The following is a 19,286-nucleotide window of genomic DNA, read 5'->3' as shown; positions in this document are numbered from 1 at the left end:
TAAACAGCATACCTATGTCTCGCTTTTTGACTCCATCAAGGCAAGACAACAAGACAAAAACTGCAATCAGGAACAAGTTTTTAGCTTCTTATTCTTTGTTCTTGATGGCTAGCTGTCTCATTGACAACTTCCCACATCTTATTTTAAAGTCAAAAATATTTTTATCATATTTGATACTTAAATAATTTCAAACATTAACAATCGAGATGGAAAGTAAATACACAAAACACAAGGTAGATTTTTTTCTTTTTTTTACTGATAAATGTACACCAGAAGAATGTCCATTTTAACGGTATGACTTCTGGTAACGAGCACGGGGACCTGGACCTCCAAACTTCTTAGGCTCACACCGTCTGGGATCTGCTACCAATAATGTCCTGTCATAGCTGATCAACATGTCCTTGATTTCCTTCTTGGATGCCTCATCAACATCTGAAATGTAAACCTCGATTATTACAGAAAACAATAATTATTAAGTTACAAAGAAGAACGGTTTAATATGAATTATCCCTTTTGTTTATATATGAGCTGTGTCAGAGAAATCAACTTTATGCAATTTAATATCAATACATCTTATAAGCTGTTGCAAATTGAATTGTTATAACAACCCTACAAAACAAACCATAATTAATCATTCATTTCATATTTGAATTTTTCAAAATCAATCAAAAGTCTTCTACATGAACAAGTATATGTGCACTTGCATAAAGGTTGATTTTTTATCCGACCTAGCTCGTACATTAATTAGACAGTAAATACAAAATATCACAGAAATCTTCAGACCAACATATAGAGACATGTACATGTAAAATTGGAATATTATTATTAATGTCCATTTTAAAAAATCAACTATATTTGGAAAGGGAAACTAGGTGACTGCTAGAACTACATGTAGGTAAAGGAGTAGGTCCGGTAAGGGCCGATTTTGGCAGTCCTCAAATTTCAGGTTCATCTGACGAAAGATTTTTGACACTCTTTAAACACTTAAATGTCTATTTCAATTGATTTGATTAACTATTGTGAAAGTTTTTAACTGATTAAGTCATTAAAAACGCTCCAATTCAAGCTTAAATATGACAAATCTAGCAAATATGCCAAAAAACGTCACTTTTCAGATGGTTTTGGTCAAAAATGAAAGTGGCCGCATCCATGTTCATCCTCAACCTTTATATATGTTATGTATTATCATCAAATACAACTTACATTTCAATATTATGAATGAACATGAATGCGGCCACTTTCATTTCAGACGGAAACCGTCTAAAATTTAACTAAAATGCTAAAATTGTGAAGATTTCAGTAATTTAGCATGACTTAATGATGCCAGTACCCGATATATGTACATTGTATTGTAAAAAACAGCCTATATTTATGTAGCAGAAGCATTCTACTTTCCAATAAATAGATAAAAGATAAAAATTTCGTAATTTTGTAAAACTGCTATATTTTGGGGCCAAAAAGGGGTCTTACTGAACCTACTCCTTTGTCTATGTTGTCAGTTACGATTCAAATTTGTGACCATGAAGTGAAACAGACTGATCTATATATAGGTAGCCTGTGATTAACTATGGTTTATATTTGCTGTCACCTTCACAGATTATGACTAGATAAACAGTTATCTGCCCTTGCCCAGAAGTGAAGGTAAAAGTTGGTCTACTGCACCTACCTCAACAAAATTAACCTACTTATCATGGATTATCTTTTCTTTGTGGGTACATGGATACTTCAAAAAGTTTATTTGTTTCTTATACTATCGATTTCTGCAGGCAAGTTCATGTAGATTTTGTATTTTGTTGACCTACTTAGTTAACAGGACAACATGTGGAGAAAGACTGCATACCCTTCCTGAGATAAGATCACATCTGGTTTTTCTATAAAGTGTTTTGTAGATTGGTATAATTTTCCTTGTTATTTCTTTTAAATGACATTGCGAAAAAATGTGTTTGCTTATTTAATTAACCACTTACATTTCTGATAGTAAGCTACAAGAGACTTTGAGATAGCCTGTCTGATAGCTGAAAAATAAAATATTCATTATTAATTTGATTGTATTCGACTTGTAATAGTTACAATCTTCCTGAAGAATAAGACTATTTCCAGTCTTCACGCTGAACTGCTAAATGTACAGGCCCGCAGCTCAATTTTTTAAAATGTTTAGTTAGATTCTGTTGGCCTGTAAGTTATAGGGGAGGGTTGAGATCTCACAAACATGTTTAACCCCGCCGCATTTTTGCGCCTGTCCCAAGTCAGGAGCCTCTGGCCTTTGTTAGTCTTGTATTATTTTAATTTTAGTTTCTTGTGTACAATTTGGAAATTAGTATGGCGTTCATTATCACTGAACTAGTATATATTTGTTTAGGGGCCAGCTGAAGGACGCCTCCGGGTGCGGGAATTTCTCGCTACACTGAAGACCTGTTGGTGACCTTCTGCTGTTGTTTTTTATTTGGTCGGGTTGTTGTCTCTTTGACACATTCCCCATTTCCATTCTCAATTTTATGGTCACCATCAGAGCGCTGTGATGATTGTCCTCAGCTAATCTTCAGTTAAAAGATGAACTGTCACAGTATCATCATAAGTAATTTTGGTTGCAAAACTTATTTGAAAACTTGGTTGCATAACTTATTTGACAATCAAGCGCTCAGCACATTATTTATTTAAAAATTCTGATTGCACAGCAGAGAGAATACTACTTATTTTTTTCTTCCAAAAGGAAACAACAAGAAAACTTTAAGCGGTTTATCACAATCATTTTTCTTGATTGTTAATCTCTAACTCCTACATGTTGGAATTCAATTTAATTTTTTGAAAGATTTTACTGATAGCTTGTTGCACTACATAAATGCATGAAACAAATTATGAAAGTAAAATAAAATATAATACAAAAAATTATTTTTCTTATTTTTTTATCTTTGTAAACTGTATGGTGTTGTCTATATATACATAGCTACATTGTGTACATGTTGACCAACTGGATAAGATTTAAAAGCACTGTATAGTTTAGTTGTCTATAGTTGTATTGAACAAAATGAATTGAAGTGTGCAATATTCTTCTGTCCAACATCTTTTGATTGATTGATGCTAGTTTAAAGTCATGTGGAAAGCATTCCATTCAGATTTAGGAAAGGTAAACATTCACTATTCCAAAAAAATTTGTAGGTTGTATAGAGAAATAAAAGATTTTGTTTTCTGGACTTTTTTTCAACCTTCCAATATGTGTCCTATTTCTGAGTATTGAGAATTGTTTTTTTAAAACGAGCAATATTTTGACCCTAATATAAACGTACCATATATCTGTGCAATATGTCCACCACCTTTAACTCTGACTCTGATGTCAACTCCAGCAAACTTCTCTTTTCCTAGCAGTAAAACTGGTTCCTGGAGCTGAAATTAATGATATTCAAATAATTTAACTCTATGTTCATCATGTGGTCTTAGCTTGCCCATTATAGTTTCTACAGAGCACAAAAGATAACACACTTTTAAACTGTATTGAAATAGAATTGCAATGTAACTTATTTGGAATTAATCAAGCATTTGTTCTATAACTGATTACATCTATTCAATTCAACATGAAAGAATGGACATCTCATGATCACAGACACAAGAGAAGAAATTGAAGCAAAGTTCTAATGAATACCAAAAGATATGAAAGAGAACACCACAAATTCCTAACAAATTTTGTGTGACTATGCTTGTAAATATTGTTCACGATATCGTAATGACATCTAGTTGTATAAGGACATGAAAGAATTTGTATGATCCCATCAGAGCGCTGTGATGATTGTCCTCAATAATTATCAGTTAAAAGCAGAACTGTCACAGTATCATCATAAGCATACCAATACAAATTTTCAGTCTAATATAAATCAGAAAATATTTAATTTTGGACATGTTCAGTTGAATTGGATAGTTAATTATCATGTCATGTGAAATTCATTGTAACAGGGTTGACTTCACAGTAATATGTATATGAACTGTTTGGGTTTTTTGTGGGGGGAAAAGGGGGGGGGGGCTCTTTTTTAGCACTTGTAGGGTAATGATGAGTTATAGGCATACATTTCGTTTAATATGTGAATTTTGAACAACTACTCGGAGTTAGTTTTCAACAGACCAAAACAAACATTAAGTTGGTTGGTTGTTGGTCAAGGGTACAAGTATACTGCCTGGAATCTGGGGAAAACTTTGTATGATACCATCAGAGCGCTGTGATGATTGTCCTCAATGATTATCAGTTAAAAGCAGAACTGTCACAGTATCATCATACTGATAAACATACAAATTTTCAGAGTCCTGTAACCCATTCTAAATTGGAAGGAATAAATTTAAACAGAATGACAGTATGACAGATTTGTATGATTTATTATGATTTCTGATGTTTATACTTTAAGCATTTTAAGTAACTTGTAATACAATACTGTCACAGATACAGTCGACTTCAGTTAAATAGTTTAATTAACACATGCATAGATGACTTTTAAAACTCAGCAAGTCATATGCAAGTAAAAATTAGAAATAACTTCAATGCCTAGAGAGAGTGTAGAGCAGTCAGTGAATGCTTTTTGCATCATAGTTCATACATGCATCAAGTTAACAACCCCAACCTAAATTTTATATCATTCGTGTCCTGGTTTTCATTTAACAAAAGGGACAATTGAAAAGACGTTCACCTACAAATTTAACTTGACAGGGATATTCCAGAATTTAATACATGGGGGATTTCCCAGAATGACCAATCTCAACAGTTGTATTCAAATTTGTAATGTATTATTGTATGAAAAATTGTTTTATACCCCCATGGCCACTACCCAGGTTGGTGGTTAAGTGCATACTGCGTATTACAACTCAACACCAGAAAAAAACTTTGTATGATACCATCAGAGCGCTGTGATGATTGTCCTCAATAATTATCAGTTAAAAGCAGAACTGTCACAGTATCATCATACAGATAAACATACAAATCTTCAGTCTTATCTATTAAAATGATTTAAATCAAAGAAAATATAATTTTTGAACAGGGTGAATTGCACAATTAATTTTAACTTCATACATGTATCTATTGTTATGTTTACAAAGTGTACAAAAAATACAACCTGGTTGACAAGCTACAACATTTCCCTAGACTTCTGCACTTCATCTGACCGGGCCCCAGCAATACAACATGTCTACAAGTGTCCATATATTGATGAGATAAAAGATAACAAGAATGTGTCCCTAGTACATGGATGCCCCATCCACACTATCACTTTCTATGTTCAGTGGACCATGAAAATGGGGTAAAATCTCTAATTTGGTATTAAAATAAGAAAGTTCATATCATAGGGAACATGTGTACTAAGTTTCAAGTTGATTGGACTTCAACTTATCAAAAACTACCTTGACCAAAAACTTCTTAATGGAGCAGGACAGACCAAGGGACGAACAGACGAACAAAATCAAAGAGCTGAATAGCTCTGAGGGGAAAGACGGCCCTTGTTTCTATTTTATTATGTTTTTGGAAAGGGGGGGGGGGGGGGGGGGTATCTTTTGATAGTTTACATATGAAGAATGAAAAAGAGAACCGCTAGAACATGTAGAAAGGTTGACAATATTGAAATCAATTGTTGTTTATGTAATTTCATTTCCTTAGTTTAGGATTCAATTTGGACCAATGGAAGTGATCTGCATCTTCTAAATCTAAACATTTGATTAAAGTTGATAGCTAATTATCTAAAACTCAACTGAATTCTGTCATTTCACAACAACTACAAATATTTTTTGAAATCTTGATTGTGTACCACTGAACTGCAGGCTAGGGCGATTTTCCATTTTTTGTGACAGTACTCTTGGATTTTAAAGTTTTTTCTTTAGAAAGTGTGGACTGAAAAATCTATTCAGTTTTAAATTTCCATTGTTAAAGTTCTTAGTTGCAACTCTCATCACAGGGAAACAGGTACTAATTAAAACTAGAGGCTCTAAAGAGCCTGTGTCGCTCACCTTGGTCTATGTGCATATTAAACAAAGGACACAGATGGATTCATGACAAAATTGTGTTTTGCTGATAGTGATGTGTTTGTAGATCTTACTTTACTGAACATTCTTGGTACTTAGAATTTTCTCTATCTATAATAAACTTGGACCTTTAGATACAGTGAAAAATATTTTGTAAAAATTTACAAAAATTTACCAAATTAGTGAAAATTGTTAAAAATTGAATAAAATGGGCAACAATTCCTTAAGGGGTCAACTGACGATTTTGGTCATGTTTGACTTATTTCTAGATCTTATTTAGCTGAACATTATTGCTGTTTACAAGTTATCTCTATCTATAACAATATTCAAGATAATAACCAAAAACAGCAAAATTTCCTTAAAATTACTAATTCAGGGGCAGCAACCCAACAACAGGTTATCCGATTTATCTGAAAATTTCAAGGCAGATAGATCTTGACCTGTTACACAATTTTACCCCTTGTCAGATTTGCTCTAAATGCTTTGGTTTTTGAGTTATAAGCCCAAAACTGCATTTTACCCCTATGTTCTATTTTTAGCCATGGCGGCCATCTTGGATGGTTGGCCGGGTCACCGGACACATTTTTTAAACAAGATCCTCCAATGATGATTTTGGCCAAGTTTGGTGTAATTTGGCCAAGTAGTTTCAGAGGAGAAGATGTAAAAGATTACTAAGATTAACGAAAAATGGTTAAAAATTGACTATTAAGGGCAATAACTCCTAAAGGGGTCAACTGACCATTTCGGTCATGTTGACTTATTTGTAAATCTTTTTTTGCTGAACATTATTGCTGTTTACAGTTTATCTCTATCTATAATAATATTTAAGATAATAACCAAAAACAGCAAAATTTCATTAAAATTACTTATTCTGGGGCAGCAACCCAAAACCGGGTTGTCCAATTCATCTGAAAATTTCAGGGCAGGTAGATCTTGACCTGATAAACAAATTTACCTCATGTCAGATTTACTCTAAATGCTTTGGTTTTTGAGTTATAAGCCAAAAACTGCATTTTACCCAAGGTTCTATTTTTAGCCATGGCGGCCATCTTGATTGGATGGCTGGGTCACTGGACACATTTTTCAAACTACATACCCCAAAGATGGTTGTGGCCAAGTTTGGATTGATTTGGCCAAGTAGTTTCAGAGGAGAAGATTTTTGTAAAAGATTACTAAGATTTACGAAAAATGGTTAAAAATTGACTATAAAGGGCAATAACTCCTAAAGGGGTCAACTGACCATTTCGGTCATGTTGACTTATTTGTAAATATTACTTTGCTGAACATTATTGCTGTTTACAGTTTATCTCTATCTATAATAATATTCAAGATAATAACCAAAAACAGCAAAATTTCCTTAAAATTACTAATTCAGGGGCAGTAACCCAACAACGGGTTATCCGATTCATCTGAAAATTTCAGGGCAGATAGATCTTCACCTGTTTAACAATTCTACCCCATGTCAGATTTGCTCTAAATGCTTTGGTTTTTGAGTTATGAGCCAAAAACTGCATTTTACCCCTATGTTCTATTTTTAGCCATGGCGGCCATATTGGATTGTTGGCCGGGTCACCGGACACATTTTTTAAACTAGATACCCCAATGATGATTGTGGCCAAGTTTGGTTTAATTTGGCCCAGTAGTTTCAGAGAAGAAGATTTTTGTAAAAGTTAACGACGATGACGGACGACGGACGACGACGGACGACGCCAAGTGATGAGAAAAGCTCACTTGGCCTTTTAGGCCAGGTGAGCTAAAAACCAATATGAGTGATGTAAACTGTGTGAAGCTTGTTTCCCAATCATAATTTTGAAATATTTGTAAATATAAATATGTTAAAACTATAAAAATGCAAATTTTTTTTTTTTTTTTTTACCATTACAATGATTATGTAGGTACACAAAAATTTTGTTTTAATAGAAGACTACTAATCCAATGAAATGTCACATTTGAAGTGTTTAAATACTTTAACTTTTATTTTAGTGGATAATTACTCATCAATTGAGGTGCTCCTGAATTGGAGGAAGATTCTCAGAATTTTTACAGAAACAAGTGGTCTCACTAATTAACAACAAAAAGAATTTTAGCGACAAGAAGAATATGTTTTTCTTGTCGCTAAATAGTCTTCTTGACGCTTCTTGTCGCTTTTTGACGCTTCTTGTCTCTAATTAGTGAGACCCTAAAAAAGTAATAAAATCGTTTCTTTCCCCTGTGTCATGTAACCCCACGATCTTTGTTTATTTTGAAAGTTGTTGACCTACAAATTAAAGTATTGCATGTTGATGTTTAAATCATCTACAGTAAACAATATTATGTTTAGATTTAACAAATACAAATTTGTGATTAGTGCACGATCTCTAAGTATGATTTAAATAACCAGTGAACTGGTGAAGGATATCCCTGCTTCTTCCAAGAATGACGTCACTATAAAATACAATGTAGGTTGGATATATTTAGAATATCTCGTCATACTAATTTTTCCAGATTGTTAAATAAACGTAAATAGTGTAAAGGAGAGTTCAAGATACGATAATTTCGTGAGAAACAGAAGGGAAATGTGTAAAAAAGTGTTTAAAGTCAAACTATTCATTTCTGGGTCTCCTTCTCTTCAATCTAAGTAAGATTTGTTGGGGGTTTTCCCACACTATAACATGTATAAAAACAAAATGAATGATGTGAGGGAGTGTCACTCTGGTCAACCCCATAGGGGATTGACGGCTTGAAGCCGTCTTTCCCCAAAAAATGGACACACAAACCAGAAAACATAATGCCCATAAATGGAGCATAAAAATTGTTTAAGTTTTGTTTGAATGATATCAAATATTTACCAAGGGCATAACGATGTCTACTTAATGGAATCAAGCCTTAAATGCACTTATAAATGGTCTCTGTTTTCAGTGTAAATCACTTGTTAAAGGCATACATTTTGTTATTTTTTTTTTTTTTATTAATTTTGATCAACTACTCAAAGCTAGTTTTCAACAGACTAACATCGAGTTAGTTGGTTGTTGGTCAAGCATACAAGTATACTGGTCAGCATCTGGGGAAAACTTTGTATAATACCATCAGAGCGCTGTGATGATTGTCCTTAATATTTATCAGTTAAAAGCAGAACTGTCACAGTATCATCATTGGCATCTATACAATCATGACAATTATACATCAACAAAAATGTAAGTCTACAAGTGGCAATTTCATTAAAATTTTTATCCATATAACGGTTAGACAATTTTGTAGTGTAAAACTTGTGTTGAAATGATATTGGACAAGAACAAAGATATATTTGATATATATATATATGAACAAGCCTTAAAATGTACTTGTAAATTAACATCTTTTCCAAAGATTGCCTTTATCATGCATATGTATATAAACTTTGGGATTGTCTTTTGTTAACATTTGCAGGACAATGATGAGTTAAAGGCATTCGTTTAATATTGTAAATTTTTACCAACTACTTGGAGCTAGTTTTCAAGACTAAAACAAACATTAAGACTAAGTTAGTTGGTCGTTGGTCAAGCATACAAGTATAATTAATGGTCAGCATCTGGAGAAAACTTTGTATAATACCATCAAAGCTGTGATGATTGTCCTCAATAATTATCAGTTAAAAGCAGAACTGTCACAGTATCATCACTAGCATCTATACAATCATGACAATTTATTATGGAAAACCATAAAAATCTGTTGCAAACAGTTTCATGTTACATGTATATTAATCTTTTACATTATTTTGTGTTTTTATTTGTTACTCAATTAAATGGTTTGTAGTAAAGACTGTCATACCTAAATGAAATATACAGCAACTACTAGGACCAATCAACACTTTTTGTTTTTTATTTAGAAAAAGTTATTTTCCAAATCATTAAAATAAAATGCTTCGCTTAGCTCAGCCTAATATGACCGCAGAGGTCGACCAGTTGGGGCAAATTTAGATACAATATTCGTGCTTGATAGAAATTACATCTATATATATGTCTATAAAAGAAAGACTTTAAACGTGAACAAGAAAATGAAGCAAGGATTTAATCTATTGAGATCTTAACTGCCATGACCTATTGCTACAATGTATAATTGAATGGTCACCATCAGAGCGCTGTGATGATTGTCCTCAGCTAATCTCAGTTTAAAGCAGAACTGTCACAGTTTCATCATGAGTACCCTTCCGTTTGCTTGAACTCAAACTTAATTGAAATGCACAATCCTAACGATCTGTTCAGTCTGTGCCAAACTGATATAGGATTTGTTGGAACGAAAAGAAATTTGACCTTTTCTACTATAAATGTCAACTAAAATTCTAAATATTTCTGTCTGACCAAATGATTTTTTGTAACATTTTGTTGATCAGACAGAGCTTGGGATACACAGCTGTGAGCTATAATGCAGCAGAATTATTTGACATTCAAGAAGAACTTTGTCATGTCAGTGACAGTGTTGTAGGTATAGGTTTACACAATACCTTATATCTTAGAACTTGTGGTTCCAATAAATCTAAAGGTCTGCCATTGACTTTGATTAAACCTGTTCCTCTCTTGCAGTGAGCTACAGCCGTGGCAGTTTTCTGAAATAAACAATAACATCATTTTTATACAATCATTGATTGACAGAAAAGAACACAATTATCAACAGGAAATAGACACATGTTCAATGCAATGTCAAGACCAGCAAAGGTAAACTACCATCTAATTTCCTTCAACTTAAAATGAGACAGGGTCTAAATTTTGGCTTTTAACTGACCCTTTAATATAATCAAATGTATAAGGGCCATAACTCTAATTTAGGGTTTTTGACTTGCCCTTTAATAAGCCAGTCTGTATCTAACTGTTGTATACTTCTGTTTTGAATGTTAACTGAGTAAAATAATGGTTTGGTTATATCTTGATAAACATTACCATTCTCATTTGATGCCATCATTTTTAAAACTGAATACTTGACTGCTATATATGAAGGGGCCAACACTTGCACTTCATACTGATCACAGAAATGCATTTAGATTCAAAAGTGAAGTAGTAATAAAATGAATTCCTAATCACATTTTGTCACAGATAGACATGCAAGTAGGACATCTCAATTACGCCAATCAGAGTGTGTAACAGTAATCACTGACAGTCATTGCCATGGAAGTAGTTATACTTTCATCATGTGTGGCATTCTTCTTATATCATGATTGCAATTGGGTAAACAAATAACAAGAAATTCTAAAATAAAATAAAATTATGGTGTATACTGACTTAATACTTTAAAATTCCTTTCCGACCCCCTAGCTACATTTATAAAATTGATAACTAAGGGTTAATATATATAAGCAATACCACATAGGAATGAAAAGAAGCAAAAATAAAAACTGCTGAATCCAATATTTTAGATAGTAAAAGCTTGGGACAACTTTGAATTAAGCCAATCAGAGTGTGTAACAGTAATCACTGACAGTCATTGCCATGGAAGTAGTTATACTTTCATCATGTGTGGCATAAGTATTTTAAGAGCTTTCATCTGCTGTACAATTGTCATCTAAAGAACTGTCGTTTTATTTTTAGGATAGTTACCCCGGTAGTTCTTGAAAAGAACTTCTAGGTTTGTTTTTATTTATTTAAATATTTAGTTTGAGAATAACTATCTATTCTTAAAAGACTATAAACCATGACAACATCCAGAACACTAAAAGGGTGAACATGTTTATTTCAATCATTGGTATGTTTCTTGCATAAAATTTCTGCTTGAAATTGGCATGAATTGGGTTAAATAAAAAATACATAAATCTTGTTGGAAGGTTCACTGTACATGTAGTGTCAGGGCTCGACATTAACGTTTGTCCGATTGTCCGGGACAAGTCGACACAGGTGTCGGGCAAGTAGATTCACCATACTACTTGTCCGATGGGACAAGTGAAAAATCAAGGTCAGATAAAAATAGATCAAATTCAAGACTTATACATTTCCAAAAATATGAATGATTGCTTTATTGATCATACTAAATGAAATAATTATTCATTGATTGAACCAGAGACATATAAAACTTGTATAATATATCTCTGATTTGGAGTATTTGAACATGCTGGCAGCCATTGACCAGGGGGTATCAGTAAGGGGAAAGAAATCAATGTTAATGTATCTTCTTAGTATAAACTTCCTTGAATTAGGAGCACCTCCATATGGAGTTTTACCTAAACTTTAAAATATTAAATTAAAGTATGTTTCATTTCATTTTGCTTTTATGCATAACAATACATTAAAAGAGGTTTTATTTGATAAGATCTATGATATAACCAGGTGCTCCGCAGGGCGCAGCTTTATACGACCGCAGAGGTCGAACCCTGAACAGTTGGGGCAAGTATGGACAAAACATTCAAGCGTGATACAGCTCTGAATTTGGATTGTGATCAAATTTTTGACATTACATGGTTTTTTTTACACAAAACAAATGTCAAGATTTTACAAATCAATTAAAGATTTCTTCTTATTTAAATCTAAAATTAAATAGTTGACACAGCATAGGTTTCTGACACAGAATGAATGTGGTCTAATGAACTTAAAAGTTTTTTTTTGCCTTTGAGCAATTCACTATGCTGTTGAATATTAATCCTCTCAAAAAAATGTTTGAAGAAATTTTCTTTCTATTTATGAAATCTGAAATGAGAAAAATTTACCCCCCCCCCCCCCCTTTTTTCACATCCCCGTTTCCCTTTTTCCAAAACTGATATCAATTCAAATTTCTAATGGAGTTTGCAACAATAACTACTCTTTTAAATACATCATAAAATATTAAAATGTAAAATAAAGTGCTTGTTATCACTGAATGGTAAAGATTGATTGGTAGTAAAAGTGAATATACATTGTTTATTGTATAAAACAATAAAAAAAACTTCATCAGCAACATTTTATATTGGCAAATTTCCAATGAAGTTATTTACATAAAGTTATTGGCAAATAAAAATAGAAAATGACATCATAGTCATGTCTGGCAAATTTCCAACATACATTATCTAAAACATTTTAGATAAGATAAGGAAAAAAAGCTTCATCAGCAACATTTTATATTGGCAAATTTCCAATGAAGTTATTTACATAAAGTTATTGGCAAATAAAAATAGAAAATGACATCATAGTCATGTCTGGCAAATTTCCAACATATATTATCAACTACTATTCTATACAAAGAAAGATAACTCCAATTGAAAATTAATTGCTATTGCACAATATTGTGCAATTAGATATTTCTTGCTATTGTGCAATACTGTGCAATTGAAAATTTCTTGCTATTGCACAATACTTGATATGGAATCCTGATTTGGACCAACTTGAAAACTGGGCCCATAATCAAAAATCAAAGTACATATTTAGATAAAGCATATCAAATAAGCCCAAGAATTTAATTTTTGTTAAAATCAAACTTAGTTTAATTTGGACCCTTTGGACCTTAATGTAGACCAATTTGAAAACTGGACCAAAAATTAAGAATCTACATACACAGTTAGATTTGGCATATCAAAGAACCCATTTATTCAATTTTTGAAGAAATCAAACAAAGTTTAATTTTGGACCCCCATTTGGACCAACTTGAAAACTAGGCCAATAATTAAAAATCTAAGTACATTTTTAAATTCAGCATATCAAAGAACCCCAAGGATTCAATTTTTGTTAAAATCAAACTTAGTTTAATTTTGGACCCTTTGGACCTTAATGTAGACCAATTTGAAAACGGGACCAAAAATTAAGAATCTACATACATAGTTAGATTCGGCATATCAAAGAACCCCAATTATTCAATTTTTGATGAAATCACACAAAGTTCAATTTTGGACCCTTTGGGCCCCTTATTCCTAAACTGTTAGGACCAAAACTCCCAAAATCAAACCCAACCTTCCTTTTATGGTCATAAACCTTGTGTTTAAATTTCATAGATTTCTATTTACTTATACTAAAGTTATGGTGCAAAAACCAAAAATAATGCTTAATAGGGCCCCTTTTTGGCCCCTAATTCATAAACTGTTGTGACCTTAACTCCAAAAATCAATCCCAACCTTCCTTTTGTGGTCATAAACCTTGTGCTAAAATTTCATTGATTTCTATTTACTTATACTAAAGTTATTGTGCGAAAACCAAGAATAATGCTTATTTGGGCCCTTTTTTGGCCCTTAATTCCTAAACTGTTGGAACCAAAACCCCCAAAATCAATCCCAACCTTCCTTTTGTGGTCATAAACCTTGTGTCAAAATTTCATAGATTTCTATTCACTTAAACTAAAGTTATAGTGCGAAAACCAAGAAAATGCTTATTTGGGCCCTTTTTGGCCCCTAATTCCTAAAATGTTGGGACCAAAACTCCCAAAATCAATACCAACCTTCCTTTTGTGGTCATAAACCTTGTGTTAAAATTTCATAGATTTCCATTCACTTTTACTAAAGTTAGAGTGCGAAAACTAAAAGTATTCGGACGCCGGACGACGACGACGCCGACGCCAACGTGATAGCAATATACGACGAAAAATTTTTCAAATTTTGCGGTCGTATAAAAATTGAAGATAAAAAAAAAAAATCTAAAAAGGCAGATTTTTTAGTGAAATGTGTATGTACTTCATGATCATATATCAATGTATATACAAATCAAAATAAATTAAAAAGGTTAACTCATATACATGTTCAAGGTGGCCAGGTGTATTTACATCCTTGGTTTAACCCATACCACTACTAAAGAATGAATAGGTCCATAGGGGAACGTAGTGGTTTGGGAAGAAATGATGATTTAATGATTGACAAATGATAGTGACATTGAGTCAGAGAACACAGTTTTGCCAAAAAACTTTCATTCTGAAATAATGAAATGTATTTTGATGTGGTATTCATATAACATTACAAATGCTCCTTTTATTAGGTACAATCAAAGCCCAAGTGTTATTATTGTGTGTGTGCCATAAATCATCAATATGTTAGATTTTCAATTATGAATTCGGACAAGTGAGTTAAGAGTTCGGACAAGCTGATTTTCTTGCCACTTGTCCGAAGGGACAAGTTAGAAAAAATGTTAATGTAGAGGCCTGAGTGTAAACAAAAACATGATGTATTCAATATGCAACAAAATGTTTTAAGAATTAAATTGTTAAAAACTTGAAATTATAGGGGGTAATTTTCTGTGACTTGTATAATGAAACTAAAGGATACAATCCCACGTGCACCCTTTCTGAAACCTTTGGCAGACATGTTTAATCAAAAATATTAAAAACACAATTAAAATGAAAAGAATAGATCATTCATTTCCTAAAGATTACAAATTGTGATCTATGCCAATCAGAGTGTGTAACATTAATCACTGACAGTCATTGCCATGGAAGTAGTTATACTTTTATCATGTGTGGCACAAGTATTTCATATAATACATATACTTTATTCAGTACTCCCAAGAAAGGATGTCAAGAAAGGAAAGTCATTGCTTCTTCACATTTTCTTTGTAAAGACTCATTCAACCAAGATAATGTATCTACTCTTTAAAAGGAAACTTTCCATTTATTAAGACAAAATCCAGAAAAAATGAAAATGCTAAAAATGTTATTATCGGTCATTGGTAATGAGGTCTCACATTATATTTTCTCTTAATATTTATATGTGTAAATGATGATTATCTTAATAAATAATATAATTTGTACATCTAGTTGTTTGAGAGGTATTAAAAGTGGTGTCAAATGCAACAAAAAAACTGCTTTTCAGACACGTTTATATATAGAAACAATGGGTTATTCAATTATCTCAACGTTTCTGATAACCCTGCTTAATCAAAAGCTAATGAAGAAGTAAAACAATTCATACATCTCCTGAAGAGGTTATCAAAACTTGAATTACAAAAATGTACGCCAATCAGAGTGTGTAACAGTAATCACTGACAGTCATTGCCATGGAAGTAGTTATACTTTCATCATGTGTGGCATAAGTATAAATTTGCAAACATAAGTTTAAAAGATGCAGGTATTAAAATAAAATGACTTATTTCTCAACAGCGGCAGCTCATTTTAATGACAAAACTATGGGCTTCTGGCCAAATATATTTTAGAAAATTAAGTAACAAGAATATATTTTTGTTGTCGAGAAATGTTGACTTTTACCACAAGTAGAATTTACTACATGTATGCGACAATGAAACAGTAACCCCAAAACACATAAACTAAAGACAATAACTATAGATTGGGGTTAAATTTGGACTTATACAATAGACCACAAGCATGTATTAAGCTTGATTTAGTATTTACATGTATCTACTGACTGAATATGTACTGCAAAATGTGATCCAACATGTTAATATAAAAAAAGAAGATGTGGTACATGTATGATTGCCAATGAGACAACTTTTGACAAGAGACCAAAATGACACAAGAAGTAACAACTGTAGGTCATTGTAAAGGTTTCAACAATTAGCAAAGCCCATACCCCATAACCAGCTATAAAAGACCAAGAACTGACAATGTAAAACAATTCAAACGAAAAAAACAACTGCATTCAGGACTGCACTATACAAGATTGGAGGAACACCGTATGAATGCAGTCTTGCTATTGAAATTATCTTGTATCAACTGACCATTGTACTACTTCTATGCCAATCAGAGAGTGTGTAACATCAATCACTGACAATCATTGATATAATATTCTATCATCATGTGTGGCATAGAAGTGGTCAAGTCAAAAATGTTTAAAAAGTCATCTTTTCTCTTACTTATTAGTTATATAACCTTCACATCTTCTCTCCTTCTAGTTGTTTAGCATGCATAACTAATCATTTCTTATCTTATACAACTAATGTATAATTACTTGAGCTAAACAGGAAATGGACTTTTTTCATAGCTTTTATTCAAAATTCAAGTTATAAGATTGCACATGTTTTAGAAAAGCTAGAAAAATTTATTCCATTAGATTGAAGACACTTATAAATCTTATTCATCTTAGGAGACTAAATTTAAGAGTGGACCTAACATTAAGAATCTCTAGTGATTTACTGTAAGAGATAAAACTACAATCGGTGTTCTCTTTTCTTTATTTCTAGAAATTCTGTATGAACACATGCTTAACAACTTCTAAATCAGTAAACACAGAAAATACTAACACTTTAAAACATGAATCCAGCAAGTTTTAAAAGTAGTTTCTCATGCACTGACCAGCTGTACGACTTAAACAAAGTCTTGCTTACATACATGTCCCTAGTAGGTCTTTATTGGATGGTTGTCTCATTGAACAATTGTACCACCACAACTCCTTGATTCTATATAAATTTTATGGTACATTTATTCATTAACTAAATTGTGCCAATCAGAGTGTGTAACAGTAATCACTGACAGTCATTGCCATGGAAGTAGTTATACTTTCATCATGTGTGGCATATTTAATAGTTACTATGTACCTACATCTTTATTTCTTGAAGTCTTCTGACTTTAAATGGGCCTTTATTGTGCACTTTCCTGTAATTTTTCTTTTTCACAATGTCATGCTCACAGTAAGATGTACTACTATTACCACTGATTGCAGTGGCAGATCCAAAAAATTTCATAAGTGGGGGTCCACTGACTGCCTAAGAGGGGCTCCAGTCACGCTTCGGAAATTCCCTATATATTGACCAAATGTTTTCCCAGAAAAAAGGAGGCTCGGGCCTTAATCTGCCTCTGTGCAAGTCTACCAAATAGTTATAAATAGGGCTCTTCATGGTTAGTTTGGCCATATTTGATAGGGGCAGATTTTTTAGGAAAGAGGTCGAAAAAGTATGAAAGTATGGAAAATCCTATGCACGTTTACAGGCAACTGTTTTTATGATGTTTTTCTGCATTTTCACACCATTTATACCTCCATTATGAAAATCTGCCCCTATCAAATATGGCAGAACTAACCTGAAGAGCCCTATTGTTCTATGATGGAAATAATTTGCCAATAGTACTTTCGAGTTCATCCATCACCGGAAAAAAATCGACAATTATGCTTGCTTTATGACGTCATTTACCAGATAGAGGTTCGCCTGTATCCCTGCACTATTTACGTTCATCAAGCGTCATAGTGATCGTCATTGTGCAGGATAAACTAGAAATAATGGTTGTTCTTTAGGTATTTAATGACAATTCCCTAATGATAGCAATGCTGATTGTCAATTTTGAGATTTCAATTTGCCAAATAATTCGTACAATATAGAATTAGTTTTCCAACCACTCGCTCAACATTGGAATGGAAGTGACGACACCCCTAAACGCACAAATGACGTTCACTCAAACCAGAGTTTTTGACGGAAATGCAACGAACTGGAAAGTGGTCTATTGACTAAGAGTCACCTGGTGTAACCCATTCATAAATAAGACAGAGATTGGTCTATTATATATGGTCCAAATAATAATGAAATCTTCAAAGGCTGTTTTTGTTTTTTCGTGTGCGCCTTCTTACAACATCATAACACTGAAAGTGAAACCGTTTTTTTCTGTCTAGTTAGCTTTGAGATTTTTCAACAGTAGTTCGAGACCAAAATTTGATGCGAAATGTTAATTGATGGTGATCAAATTCATGTTTTATTTTGTCCTTATTTCTATACTTTTTGTATTGTATTTGTTGAACATGTATGTATCAGACTATCATCTGTTCTGTAGTGCATATTAATTGCTGTTTATCTGTAGTCCACGAGTCATAATTGGCTTATCTTTTGTTACGAGTCAGTTTTCAAATGAAACCAGTGTAAGTATCGAGTAAGGGTTCGTATATTTAGTTAAAGTTTATTTAGAACAACCCTTTCATAATTATGTGCTGAATGTGCTCATGAAATTAATTAGTTTTACCTTTCGTCCGTAGACTTGAACGGACTGTAAAGGTCCTTTTGGTGGCATTCTGAAAGAAAAAGAAGCTATTCATAGTAAAAAATATCTTTATTCAACAAGTTTAACTTGTTGTTTAGATTAATTTTAAGAAAATAGGTGAAAATTAGGGGATAAAAAAGGCATGCTTCCAACCTGAAAGATTACCGGAAGTGAAAAGATCGAGCTAACGGAACCACGTGCACAGACAAATATAATACTCTCTAAATTATATAATTTAGATTTATAAGGTAAAGTTGAATAATACACTTTATTCGATAAATCGTCATAGATTTTAATAAATCAGTTTGCTGTATAATATAAAAAGTTCTAATCATGTGTTTGATAGGATAATTCTGGAAACACATCTTGGAATTAAAGTTCTTTCCCGCCTAAATACAAACTGTTCTCGGTGTTTTCTCTGACGTCCGCATTTTATCGTACCTTTTCAAAGTCTTTATTTGTATGCCATTATTACTAAACTATCTTATCTTTCG

General features: G+C 32.6%; 1 protein-coding gene across 1 annotated transcript; it reads right to left on the bottom strand.

The window, feature by feature from the left end:
* Positions 1 to 234: 234 nt before the first annotated feature.
* Positions 235 to 18,930, bottom strand: LOC139482381 (small ribosomal subunit protein uS9). Its single transcript, XM_071266244.1, has 5 exons — positions 18,775 to 18,930; positions 10,448 to 10,549; positions 3,285 to 3,381; positions 1,968 to 2,015; positions 235 to 432 (listed from the first exon to the last, which is right to left on the bottom strand). The coding sequence occupies exons 1-5, from the start codon at positions 18,820 to 18,822 to the stop codon at positions 287 to 289; spliced, it is 441 nt and encodes a 146-aa protein (XP_071122345.1). The 5' UTR covers positions 18,823 to 18,930; the 3' UTR covers positions 235 to 286.
* Positions 18,931 to 19,286: the final 356 nt, after the last annotated feature.

This window comes from Mytilus edulis, chromosome 7 (assembly GCF_963676685.1).
Source record: "Mytilus edulis chromosome 7, xbMytEdul2.2, whole genome shotgun sequence".
Classification (NCBI taxonomy): domain Eukaryota; kingdom Metazoa; phylum Mollusca; class Bivalvia; order Mytilida; family Mytilidae; genus Mytilus; species Mytilus edulis.
The sequence above is the reverse complement of the archived record's forward strand: the minus strand, read 5'-3'. Positions and strand labels throughout refer to the sequence as shown.